Source organism: Nelumbo nucifera, chromosome 1 (assembly GCF_055504915.1).
Source record: "Nelumbo nucifera cultivar China Antique chromosome 1, China Antique-T2T, whole genome shotgun sequence".
Lineage (NCBI taxonomy): Eukaryota > Viridiplantae > Streptophyta > Magnoliopsida > Proteales > Nelumbonaceae > Nelumbo > Nelumbo nucifera.
In genome coordinates, this window is record NC_142649.1 from 175,286,366 (window position 1) to 175,304,027 (window position 17,662).

At 38.5% G+C, this 17,662-nt stretch overlaps 1 protein-coding gene, 1 non-coding gene and 1 pseudogene across 6 annotated transcripts; 2 read left to right on the forward strand and 1 right to left on the reverse strand.

Annotated features, from left to right (window-relative positions):
• Positions 1-4,748: 4,748 nt before the first annotated feature.
• On the reverse strand, positions 4,749-9,277 carry LOC104596324 (mitochondrial pyruvate carrier 1-like). 5 transcript variants are annotated; one of them, XM_010257405.3, is made up of 7 exons: positions 9,063-9,275; positions 8,519-8,558; positions 6,950-7,064; positions 6,117-6,171; positions 5,896-6,031; positions 5,353-5,415; positions 4,749-5,211 (listed from the first exon to the last, which is right to left on the reverse strand). In XM_010257405.3, the coding sequence occupies exons 3-6, from the start codon at positions 7,037-7,039 to the stop codon at positions 5,379-5,381; spliced, it is 318 nt and encodes a 105-aa protein (XP_010255707.1). In that variant the 5' UTR covers positions 7,040-7,064; positions 8,519-8,558; positions 9,063-9,275; the 3' UTR covers positions 4,749-5,211; positions 5,353-5,378. The 5 variants fall into 5 exon arrangements, with proteins under 5 accessions (XP_010255707.1, XP_088759162.1, XP_010255705.1 ...); XM_088903036.1 differs by having other exon boundaries at positions 4,759-5,415; positions 8,976-9,069; XM_010257403.2 differs by lacking the exon at positions 9,063-9,275 and adding an exon at positions 8,906-8,999 and having other exon boundaries at positions 4,759-5,415.
• A 224-nt stretch (positions 9,278-9,501) lies between these two features.
• TRNAS-GCU (transfer RNA serine (anticodon GCU)) lies at positions 9,502-9,583 on the forward strand. The gene has a single exon. It is a non-coding gene; the product is annotated as a tRNA-Ser (tRNA).
• A 2,929-nt stretch (positions 9,584-12,512) lies between these two features.
• On the forward strand, positions 12,513-13,900 carry LOC109114637 (ABC transporter G family member 22-like; annotated as a pseudogene).
• Positions 13,901-17,662: the final 3,762 nt, after the last annotated feature.

Here is a 17,662-nt window from a genome sequence, read left to right on the forward strand (position 1 = left end):
TATAAAATTTGTTACAGAAAAAAAAAACCCAAGAAAACATATTCGAAATGGCACTCAAATGAAAATAAAATATAGATAAAGAGAAAGCAAACCCAGATAACACACAGATTTATGTGGTTCGGCTTATAGCCTACGTCCATTGGCGAAGGAGGAACATAAATCCACTATGTACTAGGTAATGAAGAAAAAAAATACAAAGTTGTGCTCTCACAGAAAACCCTAAGCCCCGAATACACCCGATGTCTCACTCATCTCTCACAAGACTCAGACTTTTGTTTATAAGAGAGAAAACCCCCCGAAATACATGACTCTTCGTATTCGGTTCAGACCTATAAGATGAATATGGGTTGGGTTAATACCGTCGCAGCCCAAGCCCATAGCCCACCATAAACCACTATGAAGTTTTGCCTTTGGGTTTTTCTCAAATTAATTCGGAGTGGATTCCTGAAGCAGGTCGCTACAAAGAATTCAAGGCACAAATATAACAAAATTCACCATTGCCAACCCAAATCATACGTTCCTCCATCTTTATTATTTTTAAAACTTACTTTCAACATCTAAATTGATGAACAATAGTGACAAATTATATATTAAGATATATTAATACATCAAATAAAAGACAAAGTGGGAAGGACATGATATGGTTTTGGCATTAATTCCCTTGAAAAGAACTACAAGATGGATGCCAAGAGGCCTCTCATAACATGCTTGATATTGATGATGTGCGATCTGGTCGCTTCCTGCTAAATGATAGCTTGGATGACGAACTAACTAGGTTGGATGTCCGAGATGCAAGAAAACAATAATTAGAGTGTTTGTGGTGCTTTACCCAGGGTGTGTACTCCGATGCTTAAGTTAGCAATGAGTGTATGAGAGAGATAGAAAGCAAGAGAGCTAGAGAATTTGAAAGCTAAATCGTGCCTACCTTCCCTAATAATTGGGATGCCTTTATATAGGCGCAAGTTGCCATGGGTTTCATGCGACACGTCCGAGATCTCCCGAGAGATGTGGCCTACCAATCCACCTCGCTTGGACGCAGTTTCTCTCTCAAAGATGACTTCCGCGTAAAGCGATAGAGCTCATCTGGTTGCCTCTAAAGCGGGCGGGGCAAGAGTTAGCTCCGTCGATGAGGTAGCGTGATATCAGAGGATTCAAAGACAATAGTCCACTCATGATGGGGGTTGGCCACCATGTTCTGTAGGTTGCCAACCGTGCTTCAGCTATGTTGATGGAGAGAGGTCGCCTCTTATGCTGAGGTCCCTAGCTTGATCTTGCGATGGCCAACCTGGTCCTATGATAGAAGACTTTGTTCTGTGATGGCTAACCTAGTCTTGTGATGGCCGACTTGGTCCTGTGATGGCCAACCTGGTCTTGTGATGGCTGACCTAATCCTGTGATGGCCGACTTGGTTCTGTGGTGGTTGACCTGATCCTATGGTGGTTGACCTGGTCCTAAGATGGCCAACCTAGTCCTGGGCTGAGGTGCCTATAGACTGGCCTTGCCTAGGTGGTGTCAAGATACTCAGACCATGTGAGGTGTAGCCAACACGTATTTGATGCAGACTCCAGGTTGGTGAAGGCAATGTTGTTGCCTACGTAGCGTCGAGGTGTTAAGCAACGGTTCAAGATCACCACGTGGCACAATGTCACTAGAGGGCCAAATCTCCTCTCATCAATTGCCCCCACTCTCGAGTCAAAGTTAGTAGTTTGCTACACATCTCTGGCCCGAAGTGACTTAGTTCAACTGGTTTTTTGGCACTGGCCAGATTTGCTTGCCCGAGCTAGAAGAGTCTAAGGGTTGAATGCGGCACTACGCAGAACATCGCCATCTTGACCACCAGGTGCAAGAGTGAACTTGTTAACATGAAGAGAAGCACAATAAGCACTTTGTGGACATCCGTTGAACTAGCGATGTAGCCATTGAGGAGTTCCGTCATTTGCCCAAGTACCTCAAGAGAAGTACTCGTCATGCCTACCCTCAAGAAGGGCTTAAATTGTGCCACTTTTTCCTCAAGGCGCTTTACTCACACAAACTTCGATGCGATGTCCCTCAAGTCGGTCATTGAGGTGGTGGTCAACGAGGTCGATGCAGAGCCCGAAACTGAAATGGAGGATAATGGAGAGGGCGATGAGAATGATGCTGGCGAGGGTGCTGATGATGGGGACGATGGTGAGGAGTAGTGCTATTCAACCGTTGACCCCTTACTTTATAAACATTGACGAAAATGCGGCTCCACAGTCTGTTGGCCATCAATTCCCATGGGAACCATGGAGGGCTTGACCTACGGGGGCGTCTCCATAGTCAAGGTCAAGAGATTGTATTCGGGCAAGACCAATGGAACTTATTTGTGCTAGTCATTTTGATTCTGCCCCTACGAGGGTTCCTTCAATCTAGGCGTTGTTGTTATTGTTGTCATTGGTTGATTCCATTGAGTACTTAGCAGGAGTGAGAAGGCTTTTTGTAGCATTTCTCATAGGTAGTGGCAATTAATAATGTGCGATCTGGTTGCTCCCTACTGGACGATGACAACTTTGATAACGAACTGGCTAGTTCAGCTGGCCGAGATGTAAGCAAACAATAATCAAAGTGTTTAGGGTGGGCACTTTGATGCTTAAGTTAGCGATGAGTGTATGAAAGAGCTAGAGAATTTGAGAGCTAAATTGTGCCTATCTTCTCTAATCACTGGGATGCCTATATATAGGCATAGGTTGTCATGGGCTCATGCTGCACGTTCGAGATCTCTGGGGGGACGTGGCTTACCGGTCAACCTTGCTCGGAGGCAGTTTATCTCTCAAAGGCGGCTTCCGCATAAAACGATAGAACTCATCCAGTTGCCTCCGAAGCGGGTAGGGCGGGAGTTAGCTCCACTGATGAGAGGCAACATGATTTTATAGGATTTAGAGACGATAGCCTACTCATGATGGGGGTTAGCCACTACGCTTTGCAGGTTGCCAACCGCGCTTTAGCTAGGTTAGCGGAGATAGGTCGCCCCTCATGCTAAGATCCCTAACTTGATCCTGTCATGGCTGACCTAACCGACTTGGTCTTATGATGGCCGACTTGATCTTGCGATGGCCAACCCAGTCCTATAGTGACCGACTTGGTCCTGAGATGGCTGACCTAGTCCTGGGCCAAGGTGCCTACAGATCGACCTTGCCTAGGTGGTGTCAAGATACTTAGATCATGTGAGATGTACCCAACATGTATATGAGGTGTTAAACAATGGTTTAGAATTGCCACGTGTAGCAATATCATTAGAGGGCCAAATCTCTCCTAATCAGGTATCATCATAAGAGCATTAAGTTCGAATTTTCTGTTTGAAGTAACCATTTTTCAACTTTCTAGCTTATAAGGAAAGATAGGCTTCTGTGCTTGGGAGTTGGGTCTACAGGATTTAGAATACAGTTGGAGCCATGTCATGTTCACCATAAATAGGAGCCACAATTGGATTGTGGGTGGGTCCCCTTTCTTACGTGAAATCACTTGGAAGTTAAGTGCTCGCAAGCTAACTGTTAAATTAATTCATTCAAATCTTTTCTTTCCTTTGGAATTTCTTTGTCATAGTGATGAGATACTTGGAGAATGTAGATCCAGCATGGAATGGGTCCCTTTATTTAAAAAGCAAATAGCTTAAACGTTAAGAATACATTATACATGTAAGCTAAATCTTAGATTAGCAAGGGCGTTCCGCTCTTGTGTTTTTTCAGAATTCCTTGACCATAGCACGTCTTATACTCAGAATTTCCACTCTCTCTCCCCTCAGCAATGCAAAATCTACGGTGCATTGTTAGTATACCTTGTTAAATGTGAAAAGTAATTCCACCTGTTTCAACTTATCTCCCAAGCCCGAATAAATGAGGACAGTTGTGTCAGGCTGGCAGCTGCCACTAAAACTTTTGTCAAATCCTCATAAATAGTCGACCCCATATAATTGGGATGATGATGATGACTTTATCAAAAGAATAAATTTTAATGTAATTGGTTGAGATCTAGATTTAATATGCAACCACCAATGAATGCACGGTAGTAGAACTCAAATAAGAATTGGGGCTTAACAACTTCTATCCTAAACTTGTTTTAACTATATTTGGTTGATTTCTTGTTTATTTTCTTATCCGGAACCAAGCACTGATAATAGAAGAGAAAGGGCTAATTTGTTGAGTCATTAGTTAAAAACTTAGTCTTATTATAAATACAAATACATACAAAATACAAAGTTTTGCACTCTACAAGTATGTATTTGTACTCCCTCCAATCTGAGCCTTAGTAACATTAAATTTAACAAGGGGTAATTGGTTGGACACTAGGACCTTATTCTTATAACAGCTTCACCATACTTGATAGGGAAAAAATTGATTTACCTGGAACCACTAAGGCAAAAAGGAAACGAGAGAACCAGGGCAAATTTAGTGAATTACCCCCTTGGGAGTTATGATGGTTTGACCCAACATTAGAATCTTTTGAAGCAAGTCTCCTGACTCTCCTCAAGACCACAGGCTTACTTGCTTCAAATAGAAGTTTAGATTTGCTACTGACAAAATACTTCCAACAGGCCACTGCAGCCGCACATTGGAAACATCTTTCCAAAAATGATACCTGATTCATGGGCTGCAGTGGCCTGTTGGGACAGACTTAGGGGTGTTTTGTTGGTAGTAGATCCCTAGACCTGTTAGAAACAAATTTTGGAGAACAACTCTTGTAAACTGTGGTTTACTTTGATTATCATTTGAAGTTTGGAGCTTGCATCCAATTAAAATCCAAATCTTAAATAAACAAAATCCGAGTCTGATTACAGAAAATTTGGGACTCGATTTGGGATAAGGTTGGGCAAACTTTGGTCTGGATCTGGTCTAGGCTTGGGTCCATCTCAAAAAGTAAAAATGAAATCCAAATTTTTGGGCCCAGCCCAGCCAGAAACAAAATCTGGGTGGAGCAAATAATTTTCAGAAGGTTGTACTGTGGTTAAAATCGCTTTCTGAGAGGTAGAACAATCTTCAAGACAACACAAAGAAGTCTTAACAGAGATTTTGACGAAGAACAATCACACTACACCACGCTTTTCTAAGTTAATGCTTGCACAACAAGTGTCACTTCTCTCTCTCTCTCTCTCTCTCTCATAAACACATCCTCTTTGGCTCTCGTTTGTTCTACTTCTACCATCTTTTGTCTTCCAGTCCATCCTTATTCTTCTCGTACAGTATTTCTTTGAGTCTGCAGTTGCATCAATGATTCACACAAATGAAAATAAACTCACGTTCACCCATCTTCTGGTATCTAGAGATACAGGGATTAAATTCGAACAACTTATTGGATAATTTACACAAAGGGGCATAACGTCTGGTCAAAACTAACATCAAGGACAACACATCTGAAAGTTACTATCGTTCGACTTCCTCTTTCTTCTGGTCCAAATACCTGTCACAGAAGCAGTTTAAATAATTTCATTAACCTGTCACAATTCTGCATATTTATGTAACTTCAATATTTGCTTCCACATGCCCAATAAAATAACTGGCTGAAGAATGTAGAAGGATCTCTGAAAGGACAAGCAGGATTTTCCATGTACAATTTCCAGGCCACAAACAATTGGTTGTCAGAGGTAACAACACCACCATGGTATTCTTTTTAATACTAATCACCATTACAAAATTTGGGAGGCATTTTCTCCAAGTTTTAACAGAAAGTTTCTGGTGTTCTTGATAGTAGAAATTAAGTTTTTCTCTGTTCCCAGGACACCAGACTGTTGCACTGGAATGTTACCACTTACCAGATGCCTGCCTCAATTCCTGTTTTTGGCATTCTTTCCCTTTATGCAAATGCATGGAATAACAGACTAAACAAAGTCATACCAAAAAGTAACTATATTGTATCCAGAAAACATCTTTGGTTTCTTACCCTTGAGACTTTGCCAAACGTGAGAGTTGATAGAGCTGCACTATCTCATTGGAGGCATGGCATGCTAGGAGTAGATAATTTCGTGGCTGCACCATCCAAGCAAACCTCATTAACAACCCTGAGCAGATACACATTGCTGCAGTACCAAATAGAGGGTGAGATTAGCTGTTAATATATGAAAAGGTAAATAGATGCTTTATACTGGCAATTTAAGTTCTAACCTGCAGTCATGTTACCAGATATCATTTGAGGGGGCTTCTGCGTGTCCGCTAATCCCTATGGAAGCAACCAATTATAAATTTTGATTACTAACAAGTAAGCATTGCGTAGATGTTATATATAGATGGATAAACAATAAAGCAGGATTATTATCAAACCATGGTCATAACAACCAATGAACCAGGAAAGAGTATATCAGATTGAAGGTTACCAATTTGCTTGGCAGATGAACTCCAGGGAAATAAAGGACTCATTTGGAAACTTGAGAAGGCTATTTGCATTGGAATTTGCCCCATGAATAGAGGATGATGAAAGGAGCAAGGAACACATTCGACCCTGATAACCCAAAACAATGGTACCATGTGGAAGATTCTGGGTCCTTTAGACTCTTCACAGATGAATAGACTTAAAAACCTGTCCATATTAGGATCTAGACAGTAGTAATCTACAATCACCATGCATCTCTATTAGCCCAACTGTCATCTATCTTTTTGCTCCCCACCCCAACCTCTTTTACAGAGGGACTCTCCCTCAAATCTCAAACCAATTTGTCGTCATCGTTGTTGTTATTATTATGGGTCTGTATTTTCTGGGCCAATACCTGGCAAAGCATCCTAACCTTCCAGCTTGGCATAAAACAAGCTGATCCATCTGTTTTTCTATTAAGTTTCTTGTGCATTTTTTCCCTACATCAAACCAACCCAAAGACTTTGTTCCCAGTTTTCCAGGCTAGACCAGTTTTATTAATTTTACAATCAAATATACATATTTATTAACAATCGTGCAACCCAAATACACCTATATTATAACAAAAAGGAAAGGTATTGGAACATACAGCAGTGACAAACCCCCAGTTTGCAACAGGGCCCCAAAAATGAGTTGTTTTGGGACCAACAGGACTGTTCCAGAAAGCTCGGAAGGCCATTCAAAAACTAATGCTAGTTAGGTACCTGTAAAATGGTTTTAGTTACAACACCAGATGGTTAAAAGCAGAAGATAATTGGTGTAAATAATGCCTTCAAAGGAAAGAAATGATAACTGACCAGGACTGCAAAGCTAGAAACATGAAAGTTCTATAACCTCAACTTTATCATGATAATTTCAATTAAAACCAGATCAAATAAGAATTGCAAAGGCAGACCAAACAGAGAATAGTTAATTGAATTTACTAACTACCATGTTGTTTCTTATATTCAATAAATTAATGAATTATTGCAATGACAAGGAGGTTAAAGAAAATCTTAGCCAACCACAACTACATGTTTCCCTCTATTCTGAAATCTGAATCAGCATAGCAGCAGACAAGAAATGCTTAGCATTTCAACTTGGCAAAACCTTTCTACTAGTTATAGAGGTATTAGTAGCCTTGTGGTACTTCTCTATTAATCCAGTAACAATAAAATTTTGAAGATAAGACTAAAGTTTAACCAGAATGCAAAGCTAGAACAACAAAGAAATGTTTAGGATCAAAAGATTTTAAGATAAGTTGGACTAATAGACATGCAGTTTTAGTAAAAAGAGTGTACAGATAGGGGTGCAAATAAGATTGATAAGTTAGCCAAACTAACCACTTCCCACACCTTGAATCAATTATCCATAATATGAGAGAAATTGAAGAGGGTGACCAGTTGGCCAAATTGCTTTTGACATTATTATCTCTTGTTTTCTAGTTCAAGAATGGTCCCATTGTCATGTGTGGAATCCAGCTTTGCATTATTTCCTCCAGGCCAATAGAATATCCCATTCATCCCCCTTCAGAAGGATTCCTCATCCATATTTCAGGATAATGGTTTAAGCTGATTGTCATTCACCCCAAGTGATGCAGCAAGTTTGGTATCAATTGTTTCTGAGGGTGGCCCATATGAATCGAATGCTTATTTTTGGATTCACAACACAAATTAGCAGACATTTTGGCTTCTTCCTGTATGCTAGATGGATGATCATCTTTTACACCACAGATTTTCTTAGGAGCTTAACCAACCTTGTTGATGCTTGTAAAATTTCATAATTCCAAATGGTAACTAACTTTTCATTTAACATGATTGATGTGCTTACACAAAAGATATAACCCAAAAAGGGCATGGGTTGAAGTCATAAAAAATTATTTGAGGGCTTATAATTTAGATATGAGTATGACATTAAACAGGGAATGGTACAACGGGATTTATGTAGCCGATCCCATATAGTTGGGACAAGGCTTAGATAATGATGATGGATATTGAATAGTGGAGGCAAATAATTAATCATAGAAGAGGGGCCAACACTCATAAAGCAAGTTGGAATTACAGATGATATCTCTTTATAACAATAAAGTGAAAATACCAAACATCATTTGGATAAGCATTAGGAAACATTAAACAAGCATAAAAAACTAAGCCATCTACGACAAAGAGAAGGCTCTTACACTGTTTCTGGCCCTCCAAAGTTTTCTGAGCTAGTCACTCCTGTGTGAAAGCATGTAAGGGCAGATCTTAATGGATAAATTTTAGAAGTAAAAACTGTGGAAATATTATATCACAAGAAAATGCTTAGAGACTAAATACAGAAGAAAAGCTAAGAACAATCAAAATTTGGGTGGGTCTAAGGCCGTCGATCAATTGGATGGCGTGCTGCCCCACAAACCCAAAAACATAATACAGATCTCTACTCAGGATCTGCTGGGAACAAGATTGTATACTGTAAAGCTTGCTAGTACACCAAATCAAAAGCACAAAAGGTCAGCTATCTGAACTGTTCTATCCATTAGAGCTACTTAAAACGACGTGAAAATGAGTTAAAAGAAAAAATTAACTAAGCATGCAGACTATCAATCTTTAATCTTGAAGAACCATTCATCGTCGTAGTCATAGATCAAACAATACCCAAGTCATCTCTATTCATCTAATGGCGAAATTATGTCTAAAAGAGCCCTGTTAGAAGGTGAAAGAAGAGGGTAACTATTGACTGACCCGTGAAAGAAGCCAAAGAAACAAGCGTTTACAGTTTCTTCTAAAAGCAGAGACAAAAAGAATAAGTCAGAATCAAAGCTCGCCTTCGACCTTTCCACGAAGAGATCCGAGCTCCGAAAACAACGGGTCAAAAGAAAGAGATGCACAGAGTTGAGTAGGTACAACTGTAGAAGAACAGGAAGTTGTGGGCCTTGTGTCAGACTTGCCGCTTTGTTTGGTGACTGTACAAACAATATTGAGATCAGATCTGAATCTGACGGCCCTGCCCTAATACTATGCAAGGTCTGCTCCCGTTCTCCGTCATCAGATTCGAATCTACACCCGCTCATTGTAATGGGACTATTCTCATTTACACTCTCGTCTGATATGCCAATCTATGGTTAAACAAACGGGCTAAAGCTGTAAACATTAATTATTTATAAATTTTATCTATTGTAATGTCGCTTTGGCCGAGTGGTTAAGGCGTGTGCCTGCTAAGTACATGGGGTTTCCCCGCGAGAGTTCGAATCTCTCAGGCGACGTGCGATAGTTTTATTTACATCCTTTTAGATGAAATGCTCCTCTAATCTATATGGATAATTGAGGATTCCGTAAAGCCTCTGCCGACCTCAGATTACCAGCCGGCGGCCACCTCTGCATTTCTTAACATGATCTTGGTCACTGTTTTCAAAACCGGATCGGACCGGACGGTCGGATCGGAAAAACCGGGAACCGGTCACCGTTTTCCTCCAAAACCACTTTTCCCCTAAAACTGTTGATTTTGGTCAGAAAATTGCTGAACTGGCCGGTTTATTGTTCGAACGGTTTTGACTGTTTTCCAGTTTTTTAAATTTTTTTATTTTTTCTGTCAGAACGGGCCGACCATTCAGGACCATTCGAACCAGTAACAGGACCCCTGACCAGTTCGGTTTTAAAAATCATGATCTTGGTGGCTAAATTGTGTAAGGAATGGATGAATGTGTTCGGACTTCGAAGGAGTTGACGCGGGAGGAGTCAGATTCCGATAACGTGGGAGGGCTGAACACCATGGTAAAGCCCCACTCTGATTTTGAAGGGAAAATCTATGATACGGAAAAAGAATGTTTTCCATATCATATCGGATGAGATGGACCAATTAACAACCAACTTTCTATTTCGGTGAATGCGGTGAGAGCAAATCAACCCCCCACAATGTCCCACAACACATTCAAGTCGTGTATTGGGAACATCTCCTGATGTGATACTAGAAATGATGATATCATTATCGGGAGATGTTTACAATACACAACGGGGATGTGTTGTGGGACATTGTGGGGGGGCAATCATCGCAGGTAACCGGTTTCAAAAACAACATTTAAAATCACATTTCATAACAGAAAATCATTTAAAGATAGAAAAGACATTAACGTTCGCCGTTAAACGTCACCCTCCCCCTACTTTCTTCCGTAAACGATCAACCTACTCGGTTGCCTTTGTAACCTCGTATGCGGATGTAAGAAAATGGGGTCACTGTAACTTTGGAGGATAAGCTTTAAGGCGCGTTTGAAGACACTGTCTTTAGAACGTTATTTGCCCCCACTCAGTTTCACTGAGTTTGCTGTTGGGTTACAGGCAAATCTGTAACCAGCAAAGTTGAAGAATCTTCGAAAAAACCTTATGTGAGACTGTAGCAGACCGGACTGAGAGAGAGAGAGAGAAAAAAAAGTGGATTTAAAAAATGTGTGTTTTTGAAGTCAGATTCATGCTCCTTAAATAGTTTATGAAGAGGTATGAAGAAAAGGTAGGTGCTGGTTCAAAGAAGGCACCTTGAATAGTCACAATTTCAAACATTGTAACTGTTTAAAAAGTAGTTAACAGTTAATGGCTGTTAACTTTGAATTGTGCCTCTTGATCACACCCGATCGAATCGTGACCGTTGATCTCATCAACGGTGATCAACGGTTAGCATCGCACCAAAACCAAAGCCGCCCTTTGCAAGCCATGCGGGTGCATGCAAAGTGCGCCTCTAAAGCGCCTCATTGCGCTGCACACACGTGCGCGCGCGTTGCGCAGTATCAAACCCCCATACTCTCATGTACTATTTCTAAGGAGTGTAAATCAGCTCCTATTAAAATATTGAAAACAAAGCTTATAATTTTCCAATGTGGGATAAGTTCAAAACTGGGTTTTGTAAGAGAAAAACTCATTTTTCAATCAAGTGTGTAGGTGCAATTTCTTATGTAATTGACTAATCAAACTCATTGGATTTAATCTCTTATGAGATTAAAATCCAACAATCCCCCACATTGATTGATCAATTACATAATTCTCTCTCAATCCAAACTACTATGACACAGTTATGCATACAAAAGGTGTTTATCAACTTAAACCTTTTGTTAGTATAGATATCTCAGAGCCTTGTCAAAGTTATTGGTGGTAAGACCTTAAACCAATTACTCTCAAGACAGACCGAAGACACCTATACACACAAAAATGTCCAGTCTCTGCAAGAGTTTCAAGTTTTGCTCAACATTGTTATGGCCATGTGCTTCTTTCATGATTTCATGAACAATCCCAAGAGCAAACCCAAACTCTCATGAGAAGCGGCACCACTTCTATGTTCACATAGGTGAAATTTCATTATGTGTTTCGTTATTTGACACATTTCAGAACTTCATTAAGACTTTAACTCAACCTCTCATCATAACGGACAACACTGTTTATGTTGTGATGGGAAATTTCTCAATGTTAGTGCTAACAATCACATTGTTGTAACTTGTTGTTACCCATTAAACCCAATATTAATGGTTTTTCAGTTTAGGCCGGGTTACCATTACAGGTGACTAAGTAAATGGTTTTAATCCCATCTCTTTGGTTGTCATTCTTACCAATTCTTTGGCCAAGCCCTTGGTAGGATCAGCCAAGTTTTTACTTGACCTCACATAGGTTGTAGTGATGACTCAATCTTGAATCAGTTGCCTAACAAATTCATGTTTCAGGCTTATATGTTTGGACTTACCATTGTAAGTACCACTGTAGGCTCTTGACAGAGTTGCCTCACTATCACAATAAATGGAAATTTGAGGCATAGGACTATGCCAAAGTTTTATATCCAATAATAAATTCTTAATCCATTCAGCCTCTTTTCCAGCAACCGCTAAGGCTATGAATTCGGATTCCATGGTTGAGTGAGATATTCAAGTTTGTCTCTTGGATGCCCAAGAGATCGCACCCCCACCAAGGACGAAAATCCATCCAGAGGTGGACTTGTTATCTCCATTACCAGTAATCCAACTTGCATCAGTATACCCTTCTAGTATAGCTGGATAATCATAGTAAAACAAGCCAAGTTCCAAGGTTCTCTTGAGATACCCAAGAACTCTCCCAGTTGCCTTTCAGTGCTCTGCACCGGGATTACTTGTAAACCGACTGAGTTTACTTACTGCAAATGCAATATCAGGTCTAGAGATTAAAATCCAACAGCGGAGAGCAATGTCTTTAGAGAAGAAGCTCTTGAACCCAGTATGGGAGATCAAAGTTCAAAAATTAGTCATCAATATCTCCGTGGGTGAAAGTGGATATCGTCTCACCAAAGCCACGAAGGTGTTGGAGCAGCTGAGTGGGCAAACCCCCATTTTCTTAAAGGCTAGGTACACCGTTCGGTCTTTTGGTATAAGACGTAATGAGAGCTAATCCTTAAAGTAGAGTGCTTACTTACCCAGAGTTCCTTTGTTATTGTAGTAATTGAAAGCTAATCCTTTCATCCTTGGAGATGATAATCCGAGCACCATGGTTGGAGCATCGGCAATGAAATCCTGCTCAACCCATCACTTCTTTTCCTAGATGAACCAACCTCTGGTTTAGACTCAACTACAACTCTTAGAATAGTTCAAATGATATACAATATTGCAAAGGTAATAAACCACAACATTTCTTATTTTCTTTAATTTAGAAAACATCCTCCCTTGAATTTCAATGTGGGGTTTTGTAGGCTAGAAAAACAGTAGTGAGTACAATTCATCAGCCATCAAGCAGACTATTCAACAAGTTCGACAAGTTAATTCTCTTGAGCAGAGGCAATTCATTGTACTTCGGAAAAGCCTCTGAAGCTATGCTATATTTATCTTCAATTGGTTGCTCTCCTATGATAGCTATGAACCCAGCGGAGTTCTTAATTGATCTTGCAAATGGGAACATAAATGACAAATCAATCCCATTGTTCTGGAGGCTAAAATCTTACTTGGAATCCAATTTCCTGAAAAACAAGATGGAAGGCCATCCCCTGTGGACGTCCAAGAGGTTATAAATTGATCATAAGGCTAATCTTATGTCTGCTTATTTGATTCTTTTACTTTTTCATGGGATTCCTTCAAATATATCTACATTCTGCCTTCTCTGCAGTATCTTGTAGGTACTTATGAAACAAGGATTTCAAACATAGAGAAGCAGAAGCTTCTGAAACCTGTGATGGTTGATAGTGAGTTAGAGATACAGGGAATGTCACATTCAAGAGGTTGGGGAGCATCCTGGTGGGAGCAGTATTCAATTCTTTTCAGGAGAGGTCTGAAAGAGAGGCACCATGAATATTTAAGCTGTTTACGAGTCACCCAAGTTGTATCCACTGCGATAATAATAGGACTCCTTTGGTGGCATTCTGATGTGTCATCTCCCAAAAGGTTGCAAGATCAATGAAGTATATATTAAAAGTATCTTCCTAGTCCTGTTCTGCTCTAGATGCTACTCTTTCAAAGTTGTTCAGTCAATAACAATCAAGAAGGCTTGCAGGCAGGGCTGTTGTTCTTCATTTCTGTATTTTGGGATTCTTTCCTGTATTCACAACCATCTTCACATTTCCACAATTCAATAATTCAGTAATTTAACAGACATATGGACCACTTCAATTGACTTCAGGGTCATTTAAGTAGGTAGGTAATTCAGTAATTTGCCAAGGAATAAAAACATTGCATTTTTTCGCATATCAATTGAGAAAGTTACTGAGTTGATGGAAGTGGTCCAGTCTGTTTTGTTTTATTTTTTATTTTTGAAGAAAATGTCTACTGTTCAAAGAGTCCTGTTATGGTTTCTATTTGTGTTTTTAAGTTAAAAGAGTCATGTTATTTTAGAACTCATGTTTGTAATCATTAGCTTTAGAATTTGTTTCTTTTCATAAGTTCATGTCAATCTTGGATATGTCAAAGAATTATTTTTATGAGAGATTTCTGGCAACTTTACTTCTTTTTGAATTAATTCCATTTACAGGTACGACTAAAAACTATTCGATTGTGTTTATAAAACCCAAAAAAAAGTATGGAAGAGAGGTGTGACTCTATGCATCCCTTTAATTCCATATTTTTGTATTTCCTATTGTTCTTTCCGAGTTTCTACTAGAGATTGATCCCCAAAGTTGTCATATATCATTTAGGTATTAAAGCCCTACAGCAGCTGAGACACCAAAGTGGCAGCTGAGACACCAAAGTGGCACTCCTGGGGAACCTCATTTAGCCTGAGACCAGGTGCCTTGAAATCAGCACCCAAGGTCCTTACCTCACTGAAACTATATTCCTTGTCTAATTCTTTATTTTTGTTCTTCTAATATGTATATAAGCATGATATTTTTAATCTTTGATATAAATTTATGCACATTTACATATATACATAATTAATTAACTGTTTAATCAATCAGAATTTCCAGGGGTCTTGAAATGAAGCATTTCAAGCTAAAGTCATTGAAAAAAAAAAAAATACAGTAGATAACAATGGATCCTGGATTCTCCATATGAGAAACTAAACTAGAACCATAACTTACTCAAGACAGTCCATGTGAATATTAACATAGAAAGCTGGAAAAACTATCATCATTATCAACATATAAGCCTTATCCCAAACTATAGATGGTAACATATCTTTATTTTTTTATAAAGATAAAATGAGGATAAAATCAAATGAAGATTAGCAAATCCAGATTAGTGAAACAGAAAAAAAGGCAGAGTTTAAAGTGAATATCAAATTATTCAACAGACACAACCTAACAGAATTCAAATAATCTGCATTCCCAAATAAGACTTCCCATAATTTTTTCTCCCATTTAGCCCACTTTGCTGCATATGCTTTTTTAGTGGAATCCAATCTGAATTCAAGAATTTTAAGAATAAAAATAAGAATGAAGTTAAACGATAATAAAGGGCCTATTAGGAATGTAGGAATTAAATCATGACACCAATAATCATTTCATATATTGTGTAGTTGATAGTGAATACTGGTGATTCATAAGCATAAACAAACAAGCCTGAGATAGGTTGCATACTTGTAGTCATAAGTCAGATCCACAATTTCAGGGAAATAAAAAGATATATGCTAGACATATATACGCAGAAAAGTTTAATTTTATTATAAGATCCATATTATTGGATAGATTACCGATGGTGATTAAAGAGAAAAAGATAAAAACAGTTCTTTAGATACAAAGAAATATAAAGTAATGCTTGTCTAATTTTTTTCCTTTGATAATTTTCTGGTTTAAGTTAAATAACCTGTATAATTCCATTTGCACTTTTTCACATTATGTTTTTGAACTATGTTAGTCATGGTTCACTTATCATATTATTGATTTAAGTAGGAAGAGTCTTACCTGTACTTGGAGAGCCAATGTCTACAGTTTTCGTATGTGTGTCTTGATAACAGTGAAAGTTTCATCTTAAATGATAGATAAATCCTCTAATTTTTTATGTTTGGTTATGTTACCTACATAAAGCAAAGTCACAACTGAAGAAGATGATGATCTGCCAAATGCAAAATTTAATCTAAAATTTGAAGTATCCAACATGATACAACAGCCCTGTATAGGAACCTAGGAACCAATTCCGTTTTACCCCAATCTCGGTCCTTGGCTAAAAACCGTTGAATCGGTCAATGACCCATTGACACGAGTGGTCGAACCATCAACCCGTTGACCCGTTCAATGGTTTTTGCCCATTTTTTTTATTTTTTTTTATTTTTTGTTGTTAGAATGGGTTGTTTGTTCAAACCAGACGATCGAACCTTCGACCCGAGAACCGATGGCTAGAACGGTTTCATTTTCAGGTTATATGAGTCACATGCTCGAATGATATAACATCATGGTTTTTAAAACCGACCTAGAGACCGAACCGGTCAGGGGGTCCGGTTATCGGGTCGAATGGTCGACCCGTTCTAACAAAAAAATAAAAAAATGGTAAAAAACATTCAAACAGTTCGATATCTAGTTATTAACAATATTTGTGATAACTATTATATATTTATAAAATTAGATAATTGTATATATCTAATTATCTAACAATATTTATATAATTAGATAATTATCTTATATATCTAACAATGGAGAGAGCACCCCTATCCATTTATAATGGACACATTGGATTGGATCGGATTGGACCAAATCCAGTCCAATTGGCACCCCTAGTTAGGGGTGTAAACGGTATTTGAAAATCCGATTTTGAATTTGATATTCGTTATAATTGAATCAAATTCAGATAATTTGAATATCTAATTGATCGAATTCGAATATCTTATTCATACCGAATAGTTAATCGGATTTGAATTTGGAAAAGATCTGATTTGACTTGATAAACATCCGAATTCGATCGATTATTTAATTCTTATATATAATATATAAAATATTTTATATAATTATATATATAATAATTAAGTTATATAAATAATTTATATACTTTACATCAATAAAATATTTATTTTATATATTTATTAATTATCTAGAATAATTAATTAATCAAATCAAATATTCGAATATTTAATCGGCTTCGAATTCGGATATTAATTTTCAATATCCGTTAGATTTCGAATCGAATTCCGATATCGGATTGTCTAATCGGATTCAAATTCAGATATTGCCTGACCCGATTCGAATTCGATCCATTTACAGCCCTACCCCTACTCCCAGGTGCTTGATAGCTTGAGAGGGCAATTACTTTGGCTGAAATGCAATGAACAAAATTGAGCGTTAGAAATGATATTGGGTTCAACCAAGGTTTTCAAAACTGGCCCAGACAACGAACTGGCCAGTGGTCCAGTTCCTGGGTAAAACCATTCGAATGGTCTGCCCATTTTGACAAAATAAATAAATAAATAAATAAAAAATGGTCAAACCCATCAAATGATTCAAACGATTCAACTGCCCGGGTCAGCAGTTTGTTGACCAAATCGTGTTTTTAACAAAAATTCGATTTTGGGAAAAAATGAAACTGACCACCTAACCAATTCCCGGTTTTTCCGGTTCGACCATCCATTCCGGTCCGATTTTGAAAATCATGGGTTCAACATATTTTGTTGGTGTCTATCTACCAAAAAATCAGCTCGTGTCTTTCTACCATAAAACACAAGGTAGATAATTTAACGTGGGAAGCCTTCCAACTTTTGCTCTCTCCTTGTTTTCCACCCATCCTCTCTCCTGTGTATATGTGTTCTGTTATATGTATAAACCAGCACAGAATTGCAGTCGAAGCTTGATGATCATGGACGTCATTCCACGATATCATCAGAAAGTGCTACTGCACTGTGGGAGAATGGATTGCTTCTTGCTGAGATTAATTGGAGAAGGATTTGAGTGGGGATACAGATTGGTTGGAGGAGGCTTTCAATGGAATTTA

Excerpts from the sequence above, each read along its gene's own strand:
- LOC104596324 (XM_010257405.3), bottom strand. The coding sequence starts at position 7,039 with ATGGCCTTCCGAGCTTTCTGGAACAGTCCTGTTGGTCCCAAAACAACT. Across the intron at positions 6,032-6,116 it reads ATCTGGTAACATGACTGCAG|CAATGTGTATCTGCTCAGGG; the intron begins GTTAGAACTTAA and ends TTGGTACTGCAG. Across the intron at positions 5,416-5,895 it reads CGTTTGGCAAAGTCTCAAGG|GTATTTGGACCAGAAGAAAG; the intron begins GTAAGAAACCAA and ends CTTCTGTGACAG.